Source organism: Hemiscyllium ocellatum (assembly GCF_020745735.1).
Source record: "Hemiscyllium ocellatum isolate sHemOce1 chromosome 9 unlocalized genomic scaffold, sHemOce1.pat.X.cur. SUPER_9_unloc_1, whole genome shotgun sequence".
NCBI classification, from domain to species: domain Eukaryota; kingdom Metazoa; phylum Chordata; class Chondrichthyes; order Orectolobiformes; family Hemiscylliidae; genus Hemiscyllium; species Hemiscyllium ocellatum.
This window is the reverse complement of record NW_026867441.1, coordinates 467,043-485,888: the sequence shown is the minus strand read 5'-3', so window position 1 is coordinate 485,888 and position 18,846 is coordinate 467,043. Positions and strand designations below refer to the sequence as shown.

Genomic DNA, 18,846 nt, shown 5'->3' with positions numbered 1-18,846 from the left:
ACAGTTTGTGAAGTGTTGCACTTTGCCAGGGACTGAGAATGGACATGTGTAAATCAGCTTTTCATTCACAGAGCAAATTTGGGACTGTTCATTTCCTTTGTTTTGTCTTTTTAACTTGACTGTAATGTGTCTTCAGTCTGAACTGTACTATTTCCCACACCAACATTTCCAGGCGTGTTACTTGCCTTTGACAAATCTTCCTGTCTGGAGCCACGTGAGGCAGTGGTCAGTGGTTAGATCATATAGTTTTGATGAACTCATCTGTTAAACTGAGAATGATTTAACCTTCCTGAAATGCTGGGTCCACTGTATGAATCCACGTCAGCCCCAATATTTATTGTGAGACTTCCCATAGCACTGATCTTGAGTTGTCTGCCTACAGTCTGTGAAAGGCAGAACATTTCTGGAATTCGACAGAGCAGAGGCTTCTTAGAAGGTGCTGTTGGCAAAGTGCTGAACCATGTAATGCAGTGAATCATTAAATGAAATAATTAATCATTTCTCAGCCAAGGTCTTAGGCAAGAGAAAGTGTCAAACCTTCTCAATCTGGGAGTGTTGCACGCTCCCTTCATGTTGTTTTGTATATGTTTCGGATCTCACTGATGCTATTCACTTAAATACTTGAAAACTTAATGATAATTTAGCAGATTTTTGTTAAATAGAACATGCTTTGAGTTTCATCCAATTTTGCATCTTCATTGAGCAGTTTTAGAGTAGGATAATGGCTTGTGGATTGTTTTGTCTGTGTATTTAGGGTGTTTGTAACAGCTGCCATTTCTCCTGTGCTGCTATCCCCAGATCTTTATTTCTAATGAAGTTATGATGTTGTTTGGATTTAACCAAGAGAAATAGCAGAAGACAGCTTGGCAGAAGATGAAGAAATTTGGCAGGAGAAAACGTGATTGAATGACCCGTATTTTGGTAAGTGCTTCAGTTTTGGAATTGTTCAGTTTTACATTGTAGCATTGCGTCACGATTATGAACACTGCATCATACATCTGAACTTTCTATTATTTCAAATGGCAAATGCTTTATCTGTTTTTGGCTTACCTGTCTGGCTCTCCAGCACACATCCAGAAAATGCTTCAACTTTCTGATTGAATTGAAAACTTGGGTCCTCACTGGAGTAATTTGCTGAAAACCAAATCCTACTATTCCTTAGTTGCCAGAAACGTTTTAAAAAATATTCAGAAGTACATTGAATTCAGTGCAGTTGGCAAAGTAGGGTCATGTGTAGTTCTTTAATTCCCAATGTTTAATTTCACTTTCTGTCCATGTTTCCTTCAGTCCTATGATGAGTTTGTAAAGAAGACCGAAGCTGAACCCAGTAAAGATCTCGATGTTGCCAGGTCAAACTCAACCAAACCGCAGATTAAAGCTCTGTACTCCACTGCTACTGAGAAACCGAAGATTAAACCTCCCTCTCTGCAGAGGTACTTTCAGTAATGGATGTTAATTGTAACCTTATGAAGGGATGCCTCTTGTATTTATCTTTTTTACCCGAGTGGAAGCCCTTTTGTCCAAATTAGTTGGTGATGAAGTGGTTCTTTAGTTAAGGAGACCAGTGCTTTTACAGAGACTTTACAGCAGGGAAACGTGCCTTTTAGTCCAACAGACTCGTGCAGTTATTTCGTCTCCATGCAAGTCTACTCCCACTTTGTTTCATCCCATCAGTGCATCCTTCTGTATGTTTCTCCCTGAGGTACTTATCTAACTTCCCCTTTAACAAATTTGTGCTATTCAACTTAAGCATCCCGGCTCTAGCAAGTTTCATGTTGTCACCTTTCTCAGGGAATAATGTTTTGTTTTGAATTTGTGATTCAATTCGTTAACGTGAACTTCCTGTTCAGTCAGCCTCACAAGTGTCATTCTCCCACCACCCCTCCTCTAACCAAAAAAATGCCCTCCCGTGTGTTGCTAAGGTAAGGTGTTTCAATTGATATTTCTTGTGTATCGTGTTATTGATTAACAATTAGCTGTTAGTTGGTTGTTGAATAAGACCATAAAGAAGTACTAGAAATTATTTAGTTCATAAATTTGTATAAATGAATTAAATAAGTAGAGAGGTTTGGACAGGTGATGGGCTGGAGCTGCATGGTGTGGGAGCTGGCTGATCCCATTGTGAAGGACAGTGACCACATCTGCAGCAAGTGTTGTTTGCTAAAAAAACTCCGGATCAGAATCAATGATCTGGAATCTGAGCTTCAAACACTGCGGTACATCCGGGAGGGGGAGAGTTACCTGAACGCTTTGTTTCAGGAGGCAGTTACACCCGATAGATGAAGTAATTCAAATTCAGTTCGTGGTCAGGGGCAACAGGGTGTGACTGTAAGTGAGGCAGGTAGGGGGATTCTGAGTTCAGGAGTGGAGGAGCCTCAGTCCTTGACCTTGTCAAACAGGTATGCAATTTTTGCTTCCTGTATGGGTGAGGAAAAGTGCTGTGGGCAGGATAAGCCAGCTGACCACTGCAACATGGTGCAGAAGGCCATTCAAGAAAGGGAGTAAAAAGACAAGTAGTTGTTACAGGGGATTCGGTAATTAGGGGTAATTTGCAAGCCGGATTGGGAGTCCCACATGGTGTGTTGCTTGCCCGGTGCCAGGGTGCAGGACATCTCCGATTGGCTTGAAAGGATATTGGAACAAGAGGGAGAAGATCCAGTTGTTGTGATCCATGTTGGCACTAACAGCATAGACAAGGCTAGGCATGTGGGCCTGTGTGGGGAGTATAAAGCACTAGGAAGGAAATTGAAGAATAGATCCTCGAGGGTTATAATCTCTGGATTACTGCCCGAGCCACGTGCTAATTGTCATAGTGATAAGAAAATGAGGGAAATAAACACGTGGCGAGGAGATTGGTGTGGGAAAGGAGGTTTCCATTTCATGGGACATTAGCATCAGTTTTTGGAACCTGGGCGATCTGTACCGATGAGACAGTCTCCACCTGAACCGATCTGGAACCAGTGTTCTGGTGAAAAGGATAAATTGGGTGGTCACTAGGACTTTAAATTTATGAGTCTGGGGAAAGGGAAAGCAACAGGGAGTATGGAGCCAAATAGAAAGATAAGCAGTGGGTTAGCATGTGTGCAGGGTTTAAGTTCAAGGCAGACTAGAATTAAGTAAAAAAGAACATTAACTTAGAACATATTAGTAGAGATGTTGAAAATCATGAGGATAAGAAAACTAGCATTAAGGCACTTTACTTGAATGCTCATTGTATTCGTAAGAAAGTAGATGAATTAACAGCACAAATCATGGTGAATGATTATGATGTGGTAGGCATCACAGAGAGATGGTTGCATGGGGGTTCAGGACTGGCAGTTAAACATCCAAGGATTTACAACTTAGAGAAAGAGTGGACAGAGTTGCCTTTTTAGTTCAGAATGACATAGCGTCAGATGACTTGGATTCTGTGTGGGTGGAGTTGAGGAACCATAAAGGCAAAAAAACCATAATGGGCATTATGTACAGACCTCCCAGCAGTGTTCAGGACTAGGGGCCCAGATGTACCAGGAAATAGGGCATATCAGAAAGGCAAGGTCACGATGATCATGGGGAACTTCAATATGCAAAGGACTGGGTGAATAATGTTGCCAGTGGATCCAAAGAAAGGGAATTCATGGAATGCTTACAGGATGTATTTTTGGAATGTCTTGTGATGGAGCTTACAAGAGAGCAGGCTGTTTTGCACTTAGTGCGATGTAATGAGCTAGACGTTGTAAAAGATCTTAAAATAAGGGAGCACTTAGGAGGCAGCGATCATAATATAGTCGCGTTCAGTCTGCAGTTTGAAAGGGAGAAGGAAAAATTGGTTGTAATGGTGTCAAAGTAAAATGAAGGTAATTACAGGGGCATGAGAGAGGAACTGATAAAAATCAAGTGGAAGCAGAGCCGAGTGGGGAAGACAGTAGGCAGGAGTTTCTGGGTGTAATTGAGGATGCAGGACAAATGTTCAGCCCAAAAAAAAATTATACAGGGGTGGGGGGAGGGGGGTGGCGGGGGCATTAGACAGCCACGGCCAACAAAGGAAGTCAGGAAATGTATCAAAGAGAGAGCAAGCCTATAAACTGACCAAGAGCACTGGGAAATCAGAAGATTGGGAAGATCGTGAAAACAAACAAAGAGAGAAATAAAGAAGGAGAGGATCAAATAAACTTGCCAGTAATGTTAGAAATGATAGTAAAAATTTCTTTCAATACATAAGAAACAAACAAGAAGCAAAAATAGAAATTGGGGCCATTCCAAATTGACACAGGAAGGCTTGCGATGGGAGATAAGGCTGAAGAACTTAATCACTCTTCAAAGTGGAAGGCATGAGTAATATCCCAACAGTGAAGGAGAGTTAGGGACAGATTTGAGTATGGTATCCATTCCAAAAGAGAGAGCGCAAGAAAAGCCAAAAGGTGTAAAAATTGAAAAATCCCCTGGCCCAGTTGGGCTCCATTCCAGATGTTCTGAGAGACGTGTTTGAGGAAATAGCAGAGGCGTTGGTTGTCACTGGAGTCAGAGAACGTCCCAGATGATTGGAAAATCGCTTTTGTAACTCCCTTGTTCAAGAAAGGATCAAGACAAAAGATGGAAAATTTATAGCTTTGCCCAACCTCGGTTGTAGGAAAATTCTAGAATCCATCGTTAAGGATGAGATTTGTATGTTCTTGGAAGTGCAGGGTCTGATGAAAACAAGCCAGCATGGATTTAGTAAGGCAAGGTCATGCCTGAAAAACTTGTTGGCATTCATTGAAGAGGTAACAAGTAGGTTAGACCAGGGAAACCCAGTGGATGTGATCTATCTAGATTTCTAAAAGGTCTTTGGTAAAATGCCTCATGGGAGGCTCCTGAGTAAGGTGAGGGCCCATGATGTTTGAGGTGAGCCACTGGCATGGATTGAGGTTTAGCTGTCTGAAAGAAGGCAGAGAATTGGGGTAAAAAGTTCTTTTTCAGAATGGCATCTGGTGACAAGTGGAATCCACCAGATTCAGTGTTGGGACTGCAGCTGTTCACTTTATATATTATTGATCTGGATGAAGGAACTGGGGGCTTTCTGGTGAAGTTCACCGATGATAAGAAGTTAGGTGGACAGGCAGGATGTTCTGAGGAGGTGGGGAGACTGCAGAACGATTGAGACAGTTTAGGAGAGTGGTCCAGGAAATGGCTGATGAAATTCAACGTGAGCAAATGTGAGGCCTTGCACTTTGGAAAAAAGAATACAGGCATGGACTATTTTCTAAACGGTGAGAAAATTCCTAAAGCCAAAGTACAAAGGGATCTGGGAGTGCTAATCCAGCATTCTCTAAAGATTGACTTGCAAGTTGAGGCCGTGGTGCAGAAAGCAAATGTAATGTTGTCATTTATCTCGAGGGTTGGAATATTAAAGCAGTGATGTGCTTATGAGACTTTATAAAGCTTGAGATAAGCCTCACTTCAAACACTGTGACCTATTCTGGGCCCCACACCTCAGGAAGGACATACTGGCACTGGAGCGTGTCCAGCAGAGATTCACGCGGATGATCCCTGGAAAAAGTAGGCTGAACATGTGATGAATTTCTGAGGATCCTGGGATTGTATTCATGAGAGTTTAGAAGGTTGAAGGGAGATCTACAAGAAACTTACAAGACACTGCATGGCTTAGAAAGGGTGGACGCTGGGAAGTTGTTTCCGTTAGGCTGGGAGACTAGGACTCATGGGCACATCCTTAGAATTAGAGGGGGTCAATTTAGAATGAAAATGAGGAGACACTTCGTCAGCCAGAGAGTTGTTGGCCTGTGGAATTCATTGCCGCGGAGGCCGGGATGTTAAATGTCTTCAAGGCAGATTGCAAGATCAAGAATTTATCAAGGTATTAAGGGCTACGAGGAGAGTGCGGATAAGTGGAGTTGAAATGCCCATCCGCCATGATTGAATGGTGGAGTGGGCTCAATGGGTCGAATGGCCTTACTTCCACTCCTATGTCTTATGGTCTTCATTTTTAAACTTCGCCATCAAATCTTGTTTTCAAAGTTCTCTCTGGTTACTAGTTTATACAGTTAATGGTCGGGCCCTGTTGCTGAGCAAAGAGACCTTGGGATGCAGGTGCACAGTTTCTTGAAAGAGGAGTTGCCGGTAGAAAGAGTGGTGAAGAAGGCATTTGGCATGCTTGCCTTCAATGGTCAGAACATTGACTGTAGTGGTTGAGGCATTGCGTTGCAGCTATACAGGACATTGGTGAGGCCTCGCCTGGAATACTGTATACAGTTCTGATCGCTTTTCTATAGGAAGGATGTTAAACTTGAGAGAGTGCAGAAAAGATTTACAAGTATGTTGCTGGGACTGAGTTACAGGGAGAGGCTGAATAGGCTGAAGTATTTTTCCCCATTTGCATTGGAGGCTGAAGGGTTTTTGCAGAAGTTTGTAAAATCATGAGGGGCATGGATGGGGTGAATAGCCAAGATTTTTTTCCCAGGGCAGGGGAGCCATAAACTAGAGGGCCAAGGTTTAAGGTGAGAGGTGAAGATTTAAAAAGGGCCTGAGAGGTAACGTTTTCAGGCAGAGGGTGCTGTATACATGGAATGAGCTGCCAGAGTGGTGGAGAGGGGTTCAATTTTAACTTTTCGAAAGCATCGGGATGGGTACATGAATAGGAAGGGTTGAGAAGGATATGGACCAAATGCTGGCAAAGTGGGCTAGGTCGCATTGAGATATCTGGTTTGTGCGGGTGAGTTGGGTCTGCTGTATAACTGACTCTGTGACCACTTGCCTTTTGACCCCCATGCTCAATCAATCTTTTGAGATGAAATATTTCGTGGCCAGAACTGTTTGGAGTTTAACATTGTTTTAAAAAAAATGCATTTGTAATGAAGTCGATCTGTTTATTCTGTATATGAAAAAGAAAGAGAATAAATCATTATTTTTAAAGATGAAATGTTGGCAGAAGGTTGCATTTGACACAAAATCTGTATACTTGCTGCTGCAGAATATTATATGTTCATATAGAATATAATCAGTTCAGTTGGGTGGCTTTTTGAGATGTGCCTTAAAGCAGTCTAGTGGGTGAAAGATTTCTCCAAAGTATTGAGTATTGTTGGAATGGAGAACTGCCACATATATTGTGATCCGACCCCCATGGTGAAACTTTTCAAATAATGAAATGGACAAGATCACTGCCCATTCATATTCAATCCCCTTTTATACATGACATATGACCTTTGTTTTGCTTCCCACTTCCCTATCTCTATCTCCTGAGGATCTGAAACCTGAATACAGACTGAGGTAACTAGTTGTTGTCAGGAACAACCACTTAACCCATGCTGTTAGTGATTTAAGTGGGAATAAAATGGCTTCTCGATGCAAATAATATGACAAAAAGGCTTCTCAGCTGCAAATTGACAATTCTGTTAAAAGCTGCATAAAATAGCTTTTAGCGCTGTTCGAGCTGCATAATTGACTAATCACAGTCTGCCTCAACAGGATTAGCAGACAATGCTTCCTTTACAGCATAGAAATAACTAGACTAGATGAGACATTACTGGCCACCCTAACTGACCTTCAAGTGCAGATGGCAAGACTCGGTTAGTGAGGTGAGGGTGGCTTAAATGTTGGAAAACAAAGTTGGTTCCCAGGAAATATCATTGGAGCGAGTAGCTTTCAATTAAGATTGTTTCATAAGTTAGTTGGTAATTGTCTGAATGTACTATACGATAATGGCCTGTACCTTTCTTTAAGAGAAGTATAAAAATGTCTGTTTTAAGGGGTATAGGTTTGCTCGCTGAGCTGTAGGTTTGATATCCAGACGTTTCATTACCTGGCTAGGTAACATCATCAGTGGTGACCTCCTAGTGAAGCAAAGCTGTTGTCTCCTGCTTTCTATTTATTTCTTCCTCCTGTATGGGGTTCCTGTGGTTTGTGGTGATGTCATTTCCTGTTCATTTTCTGAGTGTTTGATAGATGGTATCTAGATCTATGTGTATGTTTATGGCGTTGTGGTTGGTGTGCCAGGCCTCTAGGAATTCTCTGGCATGTCTTTGCTTAGCCTGTTCCAGGATAGATGTGTTATCCCAGTCGAAATGGAGGGTTTTTTCATCTGTGTGTAGAGCTACGAGGGAGAGAGGGTCGTGTCTTTTTGTGGCTAGCTGGTGTTCGTGTATCCTGGTGGCGAACTTTCTTCCTGTTTGTCCTATGTAGTGTTTGTGGCAGTCCTTTTATTTTCTGGTAACAATCAATCCCATCACTAACCTGCAAACCTCCCTTCTCCTTTAACTTCCATTTTCTCATTTTCCATCCAACTGTTCCAGTTATTTTCTTTTTGAATCATATTCAGGCTGATATTTATCCCTGAACAAACATCACTCAAAATGTTCCTTGGCTCAATGTTACTTGTGGGTACAATCTGGCTTCCACATTTCCTGCATTCCTTCAGTGAGCACATTTCAAACAAGCCCCACACTGTCTGCAAATGTCTTGGGGACAGCATGGATCAATTCTTTGGATGAACTGGGAGTCTTTCAGATGTGAAAGATGCCGTTCCAATGTTGCACAGTCCTCCTCCTGAACTACAGTTCCTGCTTTGTCCCTCTCTTTTGTGAAAACAGACCGAAAGTTTTCATGAGGAACCATTGCTCCATCTCCCACCCCCGCACACAAGTTCCCTTCCTGCTCTCGAATGGGCCTCATACATTCCTTCATTCTCCTATTGTTCTTTCTGTGATTATAAAACATCACCTGGGATTTCCTTCACTTCATTTGGACACATCTCATCCTGTCAGCTCTTTGCTTTCCTCAGGTCCTGGTTACTTTCCCTCTTGCATTTTGTCTTTCAGCTCATTTTTACCAAATCATTGCCCAGTTCAGTAAAATGGTTTGTTCCCAAGTGAAAACTTTTACACTTGCTCCATAGTTCTCTATTTCCATCCCTACTCTCAATCTCACTGAGTTCTGATCACTGTCACTGAAATGCTCCCCCATTGATAGCCCTTCCAGCTGCCCACATTCATTCCCTCAATAATGGTCCAAGACTGTCTCTTCTCTTTCACTATCACCCTCTCAGGGGAAATTAGGGATGGGTAATGAATGCTGGCCCGACCAGTGACACCCACATCCCAAGATGTAATTTAAACAATGTCTGTTCTTTTATGGGGTTTATTAGGAGTTGGCGACAAATGTTCAAAATGGATTGTTTTGCCAGTTCATGTTCGGAGAGTTAAAATCCCTTCAAAAGGCAGGGATTAAAATTGCTTCTCTTGTCTTTCAACCTGAGAGAACTCTCAGCCCAAGCTGACCCTGCTGCCCCCTCCCCGGAGCAGATCAGTACCAAAGGCACTGCCACCCTGGTGTGCCTTGCCAATCACTTCTATCCCGATAAGCTGGCGGTGCAGTGGAAGAAGGACGGTGCAGTCATTTCGGACGGGGTTCAGACCAGCAACTACCTGCGAGCTTCGGACAGCACCTACAGTGTCAGCAGCCTGCTGACCCTCTCTGGGTCTGACTGGGAGTCCAACGCTCGCTTCTCCTGTGCCCTCACGCATGTGGCCCTCCCCTCTACCCTCAGCAAGAGCATCAGGAGATCAGAATGTGTGTAGAGTGTGTGAGACAGTCCACAGAGGAGACACAACTTTAAATAGAACAGCGCTGAGCTGGCAGAACAAAGGTCGTTGTCAGCACTGAATTTCAACTCTCTTCCTTCTTGGGATTGGTTTGGCGACACTTCTGAGGTTCAAGTGTTAAGGCAGGTCATTGCGATCATCAAAAAGAAGCTCTACTCTCTATCAAACCCCATGCTGACCCTGTTCTGGGAGTGTTTGACTGGGGCAGTGATGACCTGTGATGCCAAATCAAACCTATTGAAAATGCTGAAATCTGTCAGCTGTACAAAACAATGTGAACCTCAGAAGTCTCTGCTTCAGTAAAACAGACCTACTTCCTGCTCAGCTATCAGTTCCAATTTTAGGTTTTGTCCCTGTTTAAAGGGACATGATTCTTAGGTTATTGAGAAAATCTCCACAAGTGTTTTCCTCAAGCTCCATTGTGGCTGTGAATTTGTGCAGCTCCCTCTGTCTGGGCTGTTAATTGCTGACTGTTTTCTGTCAATGTCAATCTGGAAAAGGGGAATAAAGATGAAGAAGATTCAGTCTCTGTCTCGTGTGTGCTTTGGAAATGGCCAGAGCTGAAGCCTCAGGGAAAACTGTGTGAAGTGTTCACCTCCACGCTCAAGGCCTGGAGAATGAGGGAGAGAATCGAGGGGGCAATGGGGTCCCCGGAGCAGGAGGGCAATGCTACCATTGTGTCCAGAAGGGGCACTTTCAGTAGTAATGCACAACCCCAAGGAAGTCTTTCCCAATAAATAGGGAAAAGAAGGAAGGCAGAAGAGGACAATGGGGAACACAATAATCTGATGGATATTCCCCATCAACCCTCACCCATCCCTTCGGCACAGCAAGATTACAAGCCAAGAAATTCAAATCAACTGTTTGGGAGCCAGAGCCACTGGGAACCCTATATTGATGAATGTGACCAGCAGGACCTTGTTACTCAGAATAACAATTGCACAATAACAATTTGGGAAATAAATATTCCATAAATTAGACCTGGGTTTTCTTTACTCTTCAAATGAGATGGAATTGCCCCGTGTGTCCCTGGGGTCAGATTGAGAATGTTCAGTCTGGGGGAGTCTGGGAGTCACGGCTGGGGAGGACAGTCAATGATAAACTGGTTCCACTTTCTGCTGTCATATTCTGTAGCCCCTGGGCCATCTCAGTGACAACCATCCAGGGCTCAGGGTGGATTCCAGAGCAGCTCATTGTCCTGACTGTTGTGTTCCTCAGTCCACACGTGGCTCCAGCAATCTCACTCCATGGTTCTCGTACCAGTGGGAACCATGGGGCTGAAATCTTATCCAAACAGACCCTCACACAGCGGGGAGGCTGCTGGTGGCTCAGAAACCCCTTGGATTCAGTCCCAGATTCCACTGCGGCTCTTTCATCAAACACAGCATTAGCACACTGACACCACATTCAGAGGGCAATCCTGAGATGGGGCAAGTTTGGTTCTTGATTCTAATGTGAGGAAATGGGGGCTGGGTGTGAAATGTCTAGTCTGAAACTGGTGGGGGTACTTTATAATGAAGAATAGAAACTGATGTCGGAATAAAGTCAGGTGTTGATGGGAATGAGAACTATCTCAGTGATCTGTCTCCAGAATCCACAGACTACACACATCCTTCTGTCAGATCCTGTAGTCTGAGAAGAGTCCTTGACATCTAATATTTCTCCAACTTTCCCAAAAAAGGTGAAATATTTTCTGTGTCAGTGATTCCCTGGAACAGGACATTTTAAAAAGGGCTGTGGGAAGGGAATCGTTGGCTCTCAATGACAAAGCCAATGGAAGGATGTGGAGCTGGCTCTGTGAAATGTTAGGGCACAGAGGATGACACCAGAAACATTTCAATGTTGTCGCTCTCTCCTTTGCAATTGCTAAACTGGTAATAATTGGTATTCCCTCACAATGTGCTCTCTTGTATTCGATCCATTTGCCTTTCTTGCTTTGCTTCTTTTGACTTTGTTCTGTGGGTAAGTTCCATCAAAACCCAATCTCCTCACACTCATCCAGGCCCCTGAAGAGATTCAAGACAAAGAAAAACTGCAAATGCTGGAGTCCAAGGTTGACAAGCAGGAGGCTGGGAGAACACAGCAAGCCAGGCAGCATCAGAAGGTGGAGAAGTCAACATTTTGTCTGTAACACTTCTTCAGGACTGGTGGTGGGTGTTGGGGGAGCTGCAGATAAAGGGAGTGGTGGGGGCAGAGTGGTGAGATGGGGATAGGTGAAGGTAAGTAGAGGGTAATATCTGATTGGTTGATGGGAGGGATGAATACAAATTAATCTCTCCATCGATTAATCAGGTCATACTCTCTACCATTCTCAACCTATCCCTCCCTCAACACCCCGCTCCACCCCATCCCCTTTAAGCCCTTTTCAAATTTTTCCTCATCACACAGCCCATTCATTGGGTAAATTCATTGGGTAAAACTCCTGTGAACCACCTCCGATGCATTTATATTCTTCCTTCAATAAGGAGACCAAAACTACCCTCAGTATTTGAGATGTGGTCATACCAATGTCCAGGAATAACTGAAACATCACAGTCTCACTCTCTGGTCCTTAAGCACGCCTACTCCGACTTTTACCAGGCTTTTTACTGTCCATCTCTAATTGCCCTGGACCTGGTGGTGATTAGCTGCCTTCTTGAATCCCTGCAGTCCGTGTGCTGTTGGTAGATCCACAATGTCCTTAGGAAGGGAATTCCAGAATTCTGACCCAGTGATGATGGAGGAACAGCTTCATATTTCCAAGTCAAACTGGTGAATGACTTGGAGAGGAACTTGCTGGGGTGATGGTCCCGTGTATCTGCTGCCCTTGTCCAAATATAAGTGGTCATGGGTTTGGAAGCTGTTGTCTCAGGATCTTTGGTGAATCTCTGCAGTGCATCTTGTAAATAGTACACAGAGCTGTTACTGAGCATCGGTGTGGGGGGAATGCATGTGTGTGAATGCGGTTCCAATCAAGCAGGCTAAACATGTTTTGAACAATATTTAATTAAAATAAGATAAAACAACATAAAATTAAATATAAATAAAAATTTGCTGGCTTTTAGATAAACCATCACTGAACCCAAAAAGTTAACTCCTCCTCTCCCCACAGAGGCTGCACCTGTTGCCTTTCTCCAGCATCGCGCTTCTATTTGAGATTTGCAGTATTTTGTTTATGTATCTGTTTTAATGCCATTGGTTATAAGAGAAGCATTGGTCAGCACACTGGGGAGAGTTTCCCTGAGATGGTCACAAAGCCCTTATATTCACATCGACCTGAGAGGGCAGTGGTTTAACCGATCATCCAGCAGATGGCGTCTTTGCCTTTGCCTGTCTGAGGATAGTGCTCCAGTGTCTGGAATGGAGCTTGAAACCTGCAGGTTCAGGTGACGGTGTTATCACTGGGGCCATGTATTCTTTCCTGTGATGTGGGTGTCACTGGCAAGACCAGCATTTGTTCTCCATCCCTAACTGCCCTGAAACTGAGTGGCTTGCTTGGCCTTATAAATGGTAGGTACCTGGAACACACTGCCAGAGGAGGGGGTGGAAGCAGACACAATAGAAGTATTCAACAAATACCTGCACTAATGCATGAATAGGAAGGGAATAGATGGATATGAATCCTGTAGCTGAAGACAGTTTCAGTGAGGTAGGGCAAAATGTGTAAGCACAGGCTGGGAGGGCCGAAGGGCCTGTTCATGTGCTGTATTGTTCCTTGTTTTTTGATCCCTGCTGTTGAATTGGATTCTCGGGAGCCAGCTCCGTATGAAGAGCCTGTTCTCATTCTTTTGTTGGAGTTCATGGGGCAGCTGCTGCTTCCTTGCTACGTCACTGATCAAACCAACAATGTGGAAAGCCTCTTGATATTTTAAATAAACTGTCTGCAGGAAAATGTTTGGCCGAGGTTTTAATATTGTTTAATAAGATAATGACGTCAATACACCAGTGTTGTTTACAGCTGGGAACATTTACCATCATAGTCCGAGAATTAAACGGACCCTCACTCGTGATAATACAGTTTTTTTTAAATGTTTCTTTCTCCTTACGTGTTATGAAGTGGTTTGCAAGTTTTGATGAGGACAGTACATCTTCAACACTGATTGATGGAGTGGGCAGCTGTTTGAATTCTCACTTGTGATAATACGGTTTTAAATGTGTCAGTGTTACTTTCCCCCCTCTCTGGGTTGGGGGGGGGGGGGGTGTCGCTGTCACTGTCACTATCCCTACCCCACCCTTCACTCTCGGGGTGATACCATTTTTAGCATCCTTTCTGTTTGAGAATGTCCCTATTCTTGTCCCCCCTCTCTCAGGGACGGGGTGAGTGTTTCACATGCACCTGGTTTGTTAGTTCCATTTACTGTCTTGTGAACTGGGTAAACATCTTTGAGGCTCATGCCCGAAACGTCGATTCTCCTGCTGTTTGGATGCTGCCTGACTTGCTGCGCTTTTCCAGCAACACATTTTCAGCTGTGAACTGGGTAATCCCTGTTTTACTCTGGTAACAGTGAGTTAAAGCCCGGCACAGTTCACCCTTTATCTCCATCATATCTCAGGACCTAAGGTTGGTCAGTACTGTCTGGCTCCAGAACAATCCCACCACTTCCCGCACTTCTCCTTCTTTTCTGAACACCTTGTATCCAGGAATTCCCAGTCCCACCCGATCTCTGTTAAAGCCACAGCATCAGATTTGTACTTGGCAATCTGCATCTGTAACTCCCCAATACTGTATTATTGACCCATTTCAGTCTGTTTCCCATCAATCAGGGTCCTTAATCGGCAAAGGCTGCCTTTAAATAATCTCAGTGACTGTGAAGACCTGGTGAGGTTGGGAAAAATCCGAAGGATCAGTTGTCCCATATCGTATTACATACAGGGCCCGGGATACAACAACCGGTACCTGGGACCCCAGGAGGCCCGTTGTGCTTGGATCTGGGACTGAGGAGCAAGAGCGGGGCCTGTAATCTCTGATCTCTGTCCCTGATTTGTGGGTCCTCTCTGATGGAGATCATTGTCAAATCCATTGTCAAGATCGCCACCTCTTGGCCTGGAGAAGCAAGGACATGCAGTGCTCGTGGGAATAACCTAAATGTGATCAGAGGACAAGGTCAAAAATCATACGACACCAGGTTATAATCCAATAGGTTTATTATAAGACACAAGCCTCGCCCCTTATTCAGGTGCTCAGAGGAGCAAATAAGGTGAATTTAATCAACAGAGAAAACAAACTCTGCTGTTCATTTCCTTCTCGGTTGACTCCATTCTCCTAAATGAGCTGAAAATGTGTTGCTGGTTAAAGCACAGCAGGTTAGGCAGCATCTCAGGAATAGGGAATTCGACGTTTCGAGCATAAGCCCTTCATCAGGAAACGTCGAATTCCCTATTCCTGAGATGCTGCCTAACCTGCTGTGCTTTAACCAGCAACACATTTTCAGCTGTGATCTCCAGCATCTGCAACCTCATTTTTTCCTCCATTCTCCTAAATGATATGAACAAGAGAAAAGGCAAGAATAAAGGGTATAAGGACACCACCAGTGACCTCCTGAAATTCATAAGAACTCTCATCCAGCACTTTGATGAAAAGTAAGAGTATGTGAACAATGCTTGGTGACATTGTCCTGCTTTTTCAATTTTTAGCATCGATTCAATGCATGAAGAGTCTTTCTTCCTCCTTCCCACCTTGAAACTCTGAGATGATCAAACCCAGCCACAGTTCATGTGACGGGTTGAGGGGATTGTCTAATGATCAAAAGAGGGGATTGAGAAGTATGGGAGGAGATTTCACTAAAACATTTTAAATTCTCCAGGGCCCTGACAGGGTAGATTTTGGAAGGATGTGCCCCTACCTGGGGATTCTAAAGCAGAGTCACAGTCTGAGAATAAGAGGTTAGACATTTCGATCAGAGATGAGGAATGGGTGGCACAGTGGCTGACACCACTGCCTTACAGCGCCAGGGACCTCGGTTTGATTTCACCCTCAGGTGACTGTCTGTGTGGAGTTTGTATGTTCTCCCTGTATCTGCATGGATTTCCTCTGGGTGGCCCAGTTTTCTCTCTTCGTCCAAAGATGTGCAGTTTAGGTGGATTGATTCTCATTAATAATACAGTATGTAGTTAAGGCCTCACCACAGAATCCTTGTGGAACACCGCTTGTCACTTTCTTTCTCTGTTGTCTGTCACTAAACCAGCCTCTGAACCAAGACAAACATTCATCTTAAATCCCATGGGTTTCAACTTTGGACAGCAGACTGATTTGTGGGAAATTATCGAGTACTTCTGAAAGTTGATAAAACTATATGCCCTATCGACTATTTTAATTAATGCTTTTGGTTCATTAGTTAGAACCTACCCATCACAAATCTATGTGGGCTATTTCCAATTCTCTATATGTTCATTCCCTTGGCTGTTAATTGTAGGTTCCAATGAAACCCTCAAAAGAGATGTTAGATTGACCAGAATGTAATTTCCACAGTTCCCGTTCCCATCTTTCTTGAACCTGTGGAGTTACAGCAGGATATTTTCCAAACTAAAGGAATGGTTGCTGTTTTGGAATCTTATGGAAAAATCTTCTGAAAATTCTTGCCCCCTTTCCCCCTTTCTTTAAACCCCTGAGGCCCTGCAGATCTGTCAGCCTTTAGAGCTACTCGTTTTCCAATGCTGTTTTCTGGCATGTATCAAGTTTTGTGAATGCCAGTCTTCAATTGGATTACATGGTGGTTTAATGGTTAGCATTACTGCCTCACAGTATTGGGGACCCAGGTGCGATTCCTACGTCAGGTGACTGTGTGGAGTTTGCACATTCTCCTTCTGTCTGTGTGGAGTTCCTCTGGGTGCTCCAGTTTCCTTCCACAATCCAAAGATGTGCAGGTTAGGTGAATTGATTGCGCTAAATCGCCCATCGTGTTAGGTGCATTAGTCAGGGGTAAATATAAGATTGGATAATGGGTCTGGGTGGGTTGCTCATTGGAGGATCAGTGTGGACTTGTTGGACCAAATGGCCTGTTTCCATACTGTTGGGAGTCTAATCTAATTCACTATTAATAACCCTGGAATGAAAGCTGCATTATCCCGTTCCTTGATTGTGAAGACTGACACAACTAATCATTGTACACATCGGCCATTCCCTTAGTCTCATTCGTGGAATTCCCAGTTTGTTTTTAAAGGGCTCACATTGCACTGGAGCCCCCTTAATTTTCTAACTTTCGTGTAAAATATTTGTGTTATTCTCGTGACCCCTTACAGGTCTCTTTCTCCATCACTTTTTTTGTAACTCTTGCTTCGTTTTTGTCTTCCTTTGCAGTTCTTCATATCTTCCTTCAGTTGCCTGAATTCTCACTGATATTCCCACATTTGAGTGTTCTCACCTTTAGTTTTCTGTTTTCTCTCACTTATTTTATCAGCGATGGTGCTAACAAGTGGGGACCTGTTCCATCCTGAGCTGAATACACATCTTTAACCATCTCCCCATCTCATTGGGAGTCCGATCTGACAATTTTGGCTGACACCAATCTCTGTTGCATTCTGTTTTCTGGGAGGTGGGTGTCACTGGCATCGATCAGCATTTGTTACCCAAGACTAATTGCCCTTGAACTGCTGGCCTTGCTGTGGCCTCTCAGAAGGCACCTAAGAGTTAACCAGATTGCTGTGGGGCTGGAGTCACATGAAGTCCAGACTGGGTAAGGCTGAGGCTGGACAGCAATCAGGGATCATTATCGTGGTCACCATTAATGAGGCTTGCTTTGTGATTTGAATTCAAATTCCAGCATTTGTCACTGGGGGAGATAGTACAGTTCGATAGATTGTGGCAGGGCCTCTGTTTTGTATCTCACCTGAAAGACAACAGCTCCCTCAGTTTTGCAGTGTCAGCCTTGACTGTGTGCTCAACATAGGAATTAGGAGCGGGAGGAGGCAATTCAGCCCTTCGAGCCCGGTCCGCCATTTAACATGACTGTGGCTGATCTTATCCTGGTCTCAACTCCACTCTCCTGCCTGCTCCCCATCGTTCTTTATCTCACTTTTCATCAGAAACACATCTTTCTTGAACCTGTTGATTGATTCTGCATCCACTGCACGCTGGGGCATTGAGTTTCACAGATTCACAACCCTCTGGGAGAAATAGTTTCTCCTCATCTCAGTTTTGGACCTACCGCCTCTCACTCGATATCGGTGACCTCTTGTTCCAGACTGTCCCACAAGGGGGAGCATCTATTCAACATCCAACTTATCAATCCCCTTTCACATTTTCTATCCCTCAATTAGATCCCTCCTCATTCTTTTGAACTCCAGCGAGTCCAAATCCAAGCTCTTTAACTGCTCCTCGTAGGACAGCCCTTTCATCCCTGGGATCAGTCTGGGGAACATGCTCTGAACAGCCTCCAGTGCTGAAGGACTCTATGATCAAAATAGACTCCCCAAAGCTTCTGAGACAGAGGTGACAGTGCTCCCACTGACCAGGTTCCAGTTTGTACAGGGTTCCACTCTCAGCTGGATGGTTGGGAGTTGGAGCTGAGTTTAAGCTGCATATTGGAGAGGGGTAAGCAATCTTTCTGATCAAAGCCTCCAGAAATGTGAAGGTGACATTTATGAGCAATTCAGAGCAATGATCTATCAGTTATTTTGCCTCCTGGGGCCTGCTGAGTACTAAACCTCAGCATTTAGGGATTGCTGAGAAATATCTTCATTGACTTGGACAATAATTGTACTTTTCAGGTTCCACAGTTTAATGAAGAGTCCAGAAGATTATAGCTTTGGGTTATTTCCTGATCTCATTGTTGCTGTCTACAAGGCTGTGAAGGACACAGAGTGGAAGAAGTACTTTCCAAAAAAATAGAGGCTGCTCCTGTCTTCAAAGGGTTGCCATCTCTTGAGTGGAAATGAGACAGAACCACATGCTTCAGGGCTAGAATGGAAAGAAGGAACTTACATTTGTATCACAGAATCCCGATAGTGTTGAAGTAGGCCATTCAGCCCATTGAGTCCACACTGTCCTTTGAAGGTCATTCTACCTAGACCCCTATCCTTTCTCTGTATGATTCAATGGCTACTCCACCGAGCCTGCACATCACTGTACACTCTGGGCAATTTAGCACGGCTAATTTACCAGCCTGCAGATCTTTGGACTGTGGGAGGAAACCCACACAGACAGAGGGAGAATATGCAGACTCCACACAGACCTGCCTGAGGTGGGTCCCTGCCGCTGTGAGGCAGTTGTGTTAATTACTGAGGCACTGTGTTGCCCATTATTGCTTGCTGTAATGTTTGTTTCATGACTTTATTGTTTTAAATAAACCAACTCAGA

The 18,846-nt window shown here is 44.0% G+C and overlaps 1 protein-coding gene across 1 annotated transcript in view; it reads left to right on the top strand.

Moving 5' to 3' along the window:
- The first annotated feature begins 837 nt into the window (after positions 1-837).
- LOC132805892 (centrosome-associated protein 350-like) overlaps positions 838-18,846 on the top strand; it is a 66,904-nt gene continuing 48,895 nt past the window's right edge. Inside the window, exons 1-2 of the mRNA XM_060821197.1 lie at positions 838-921; positions 1,288-1,433. Coding sequence (XP_060677180.1) covers positions 907-921; positions 1,288-1,433 — 161 coding nt within the window. The 5' untranslated portion in view covers positions 838-906. The remainder of the gene's footprint in view (positions 922-1,287; positions 1,434-18,846) is intronic.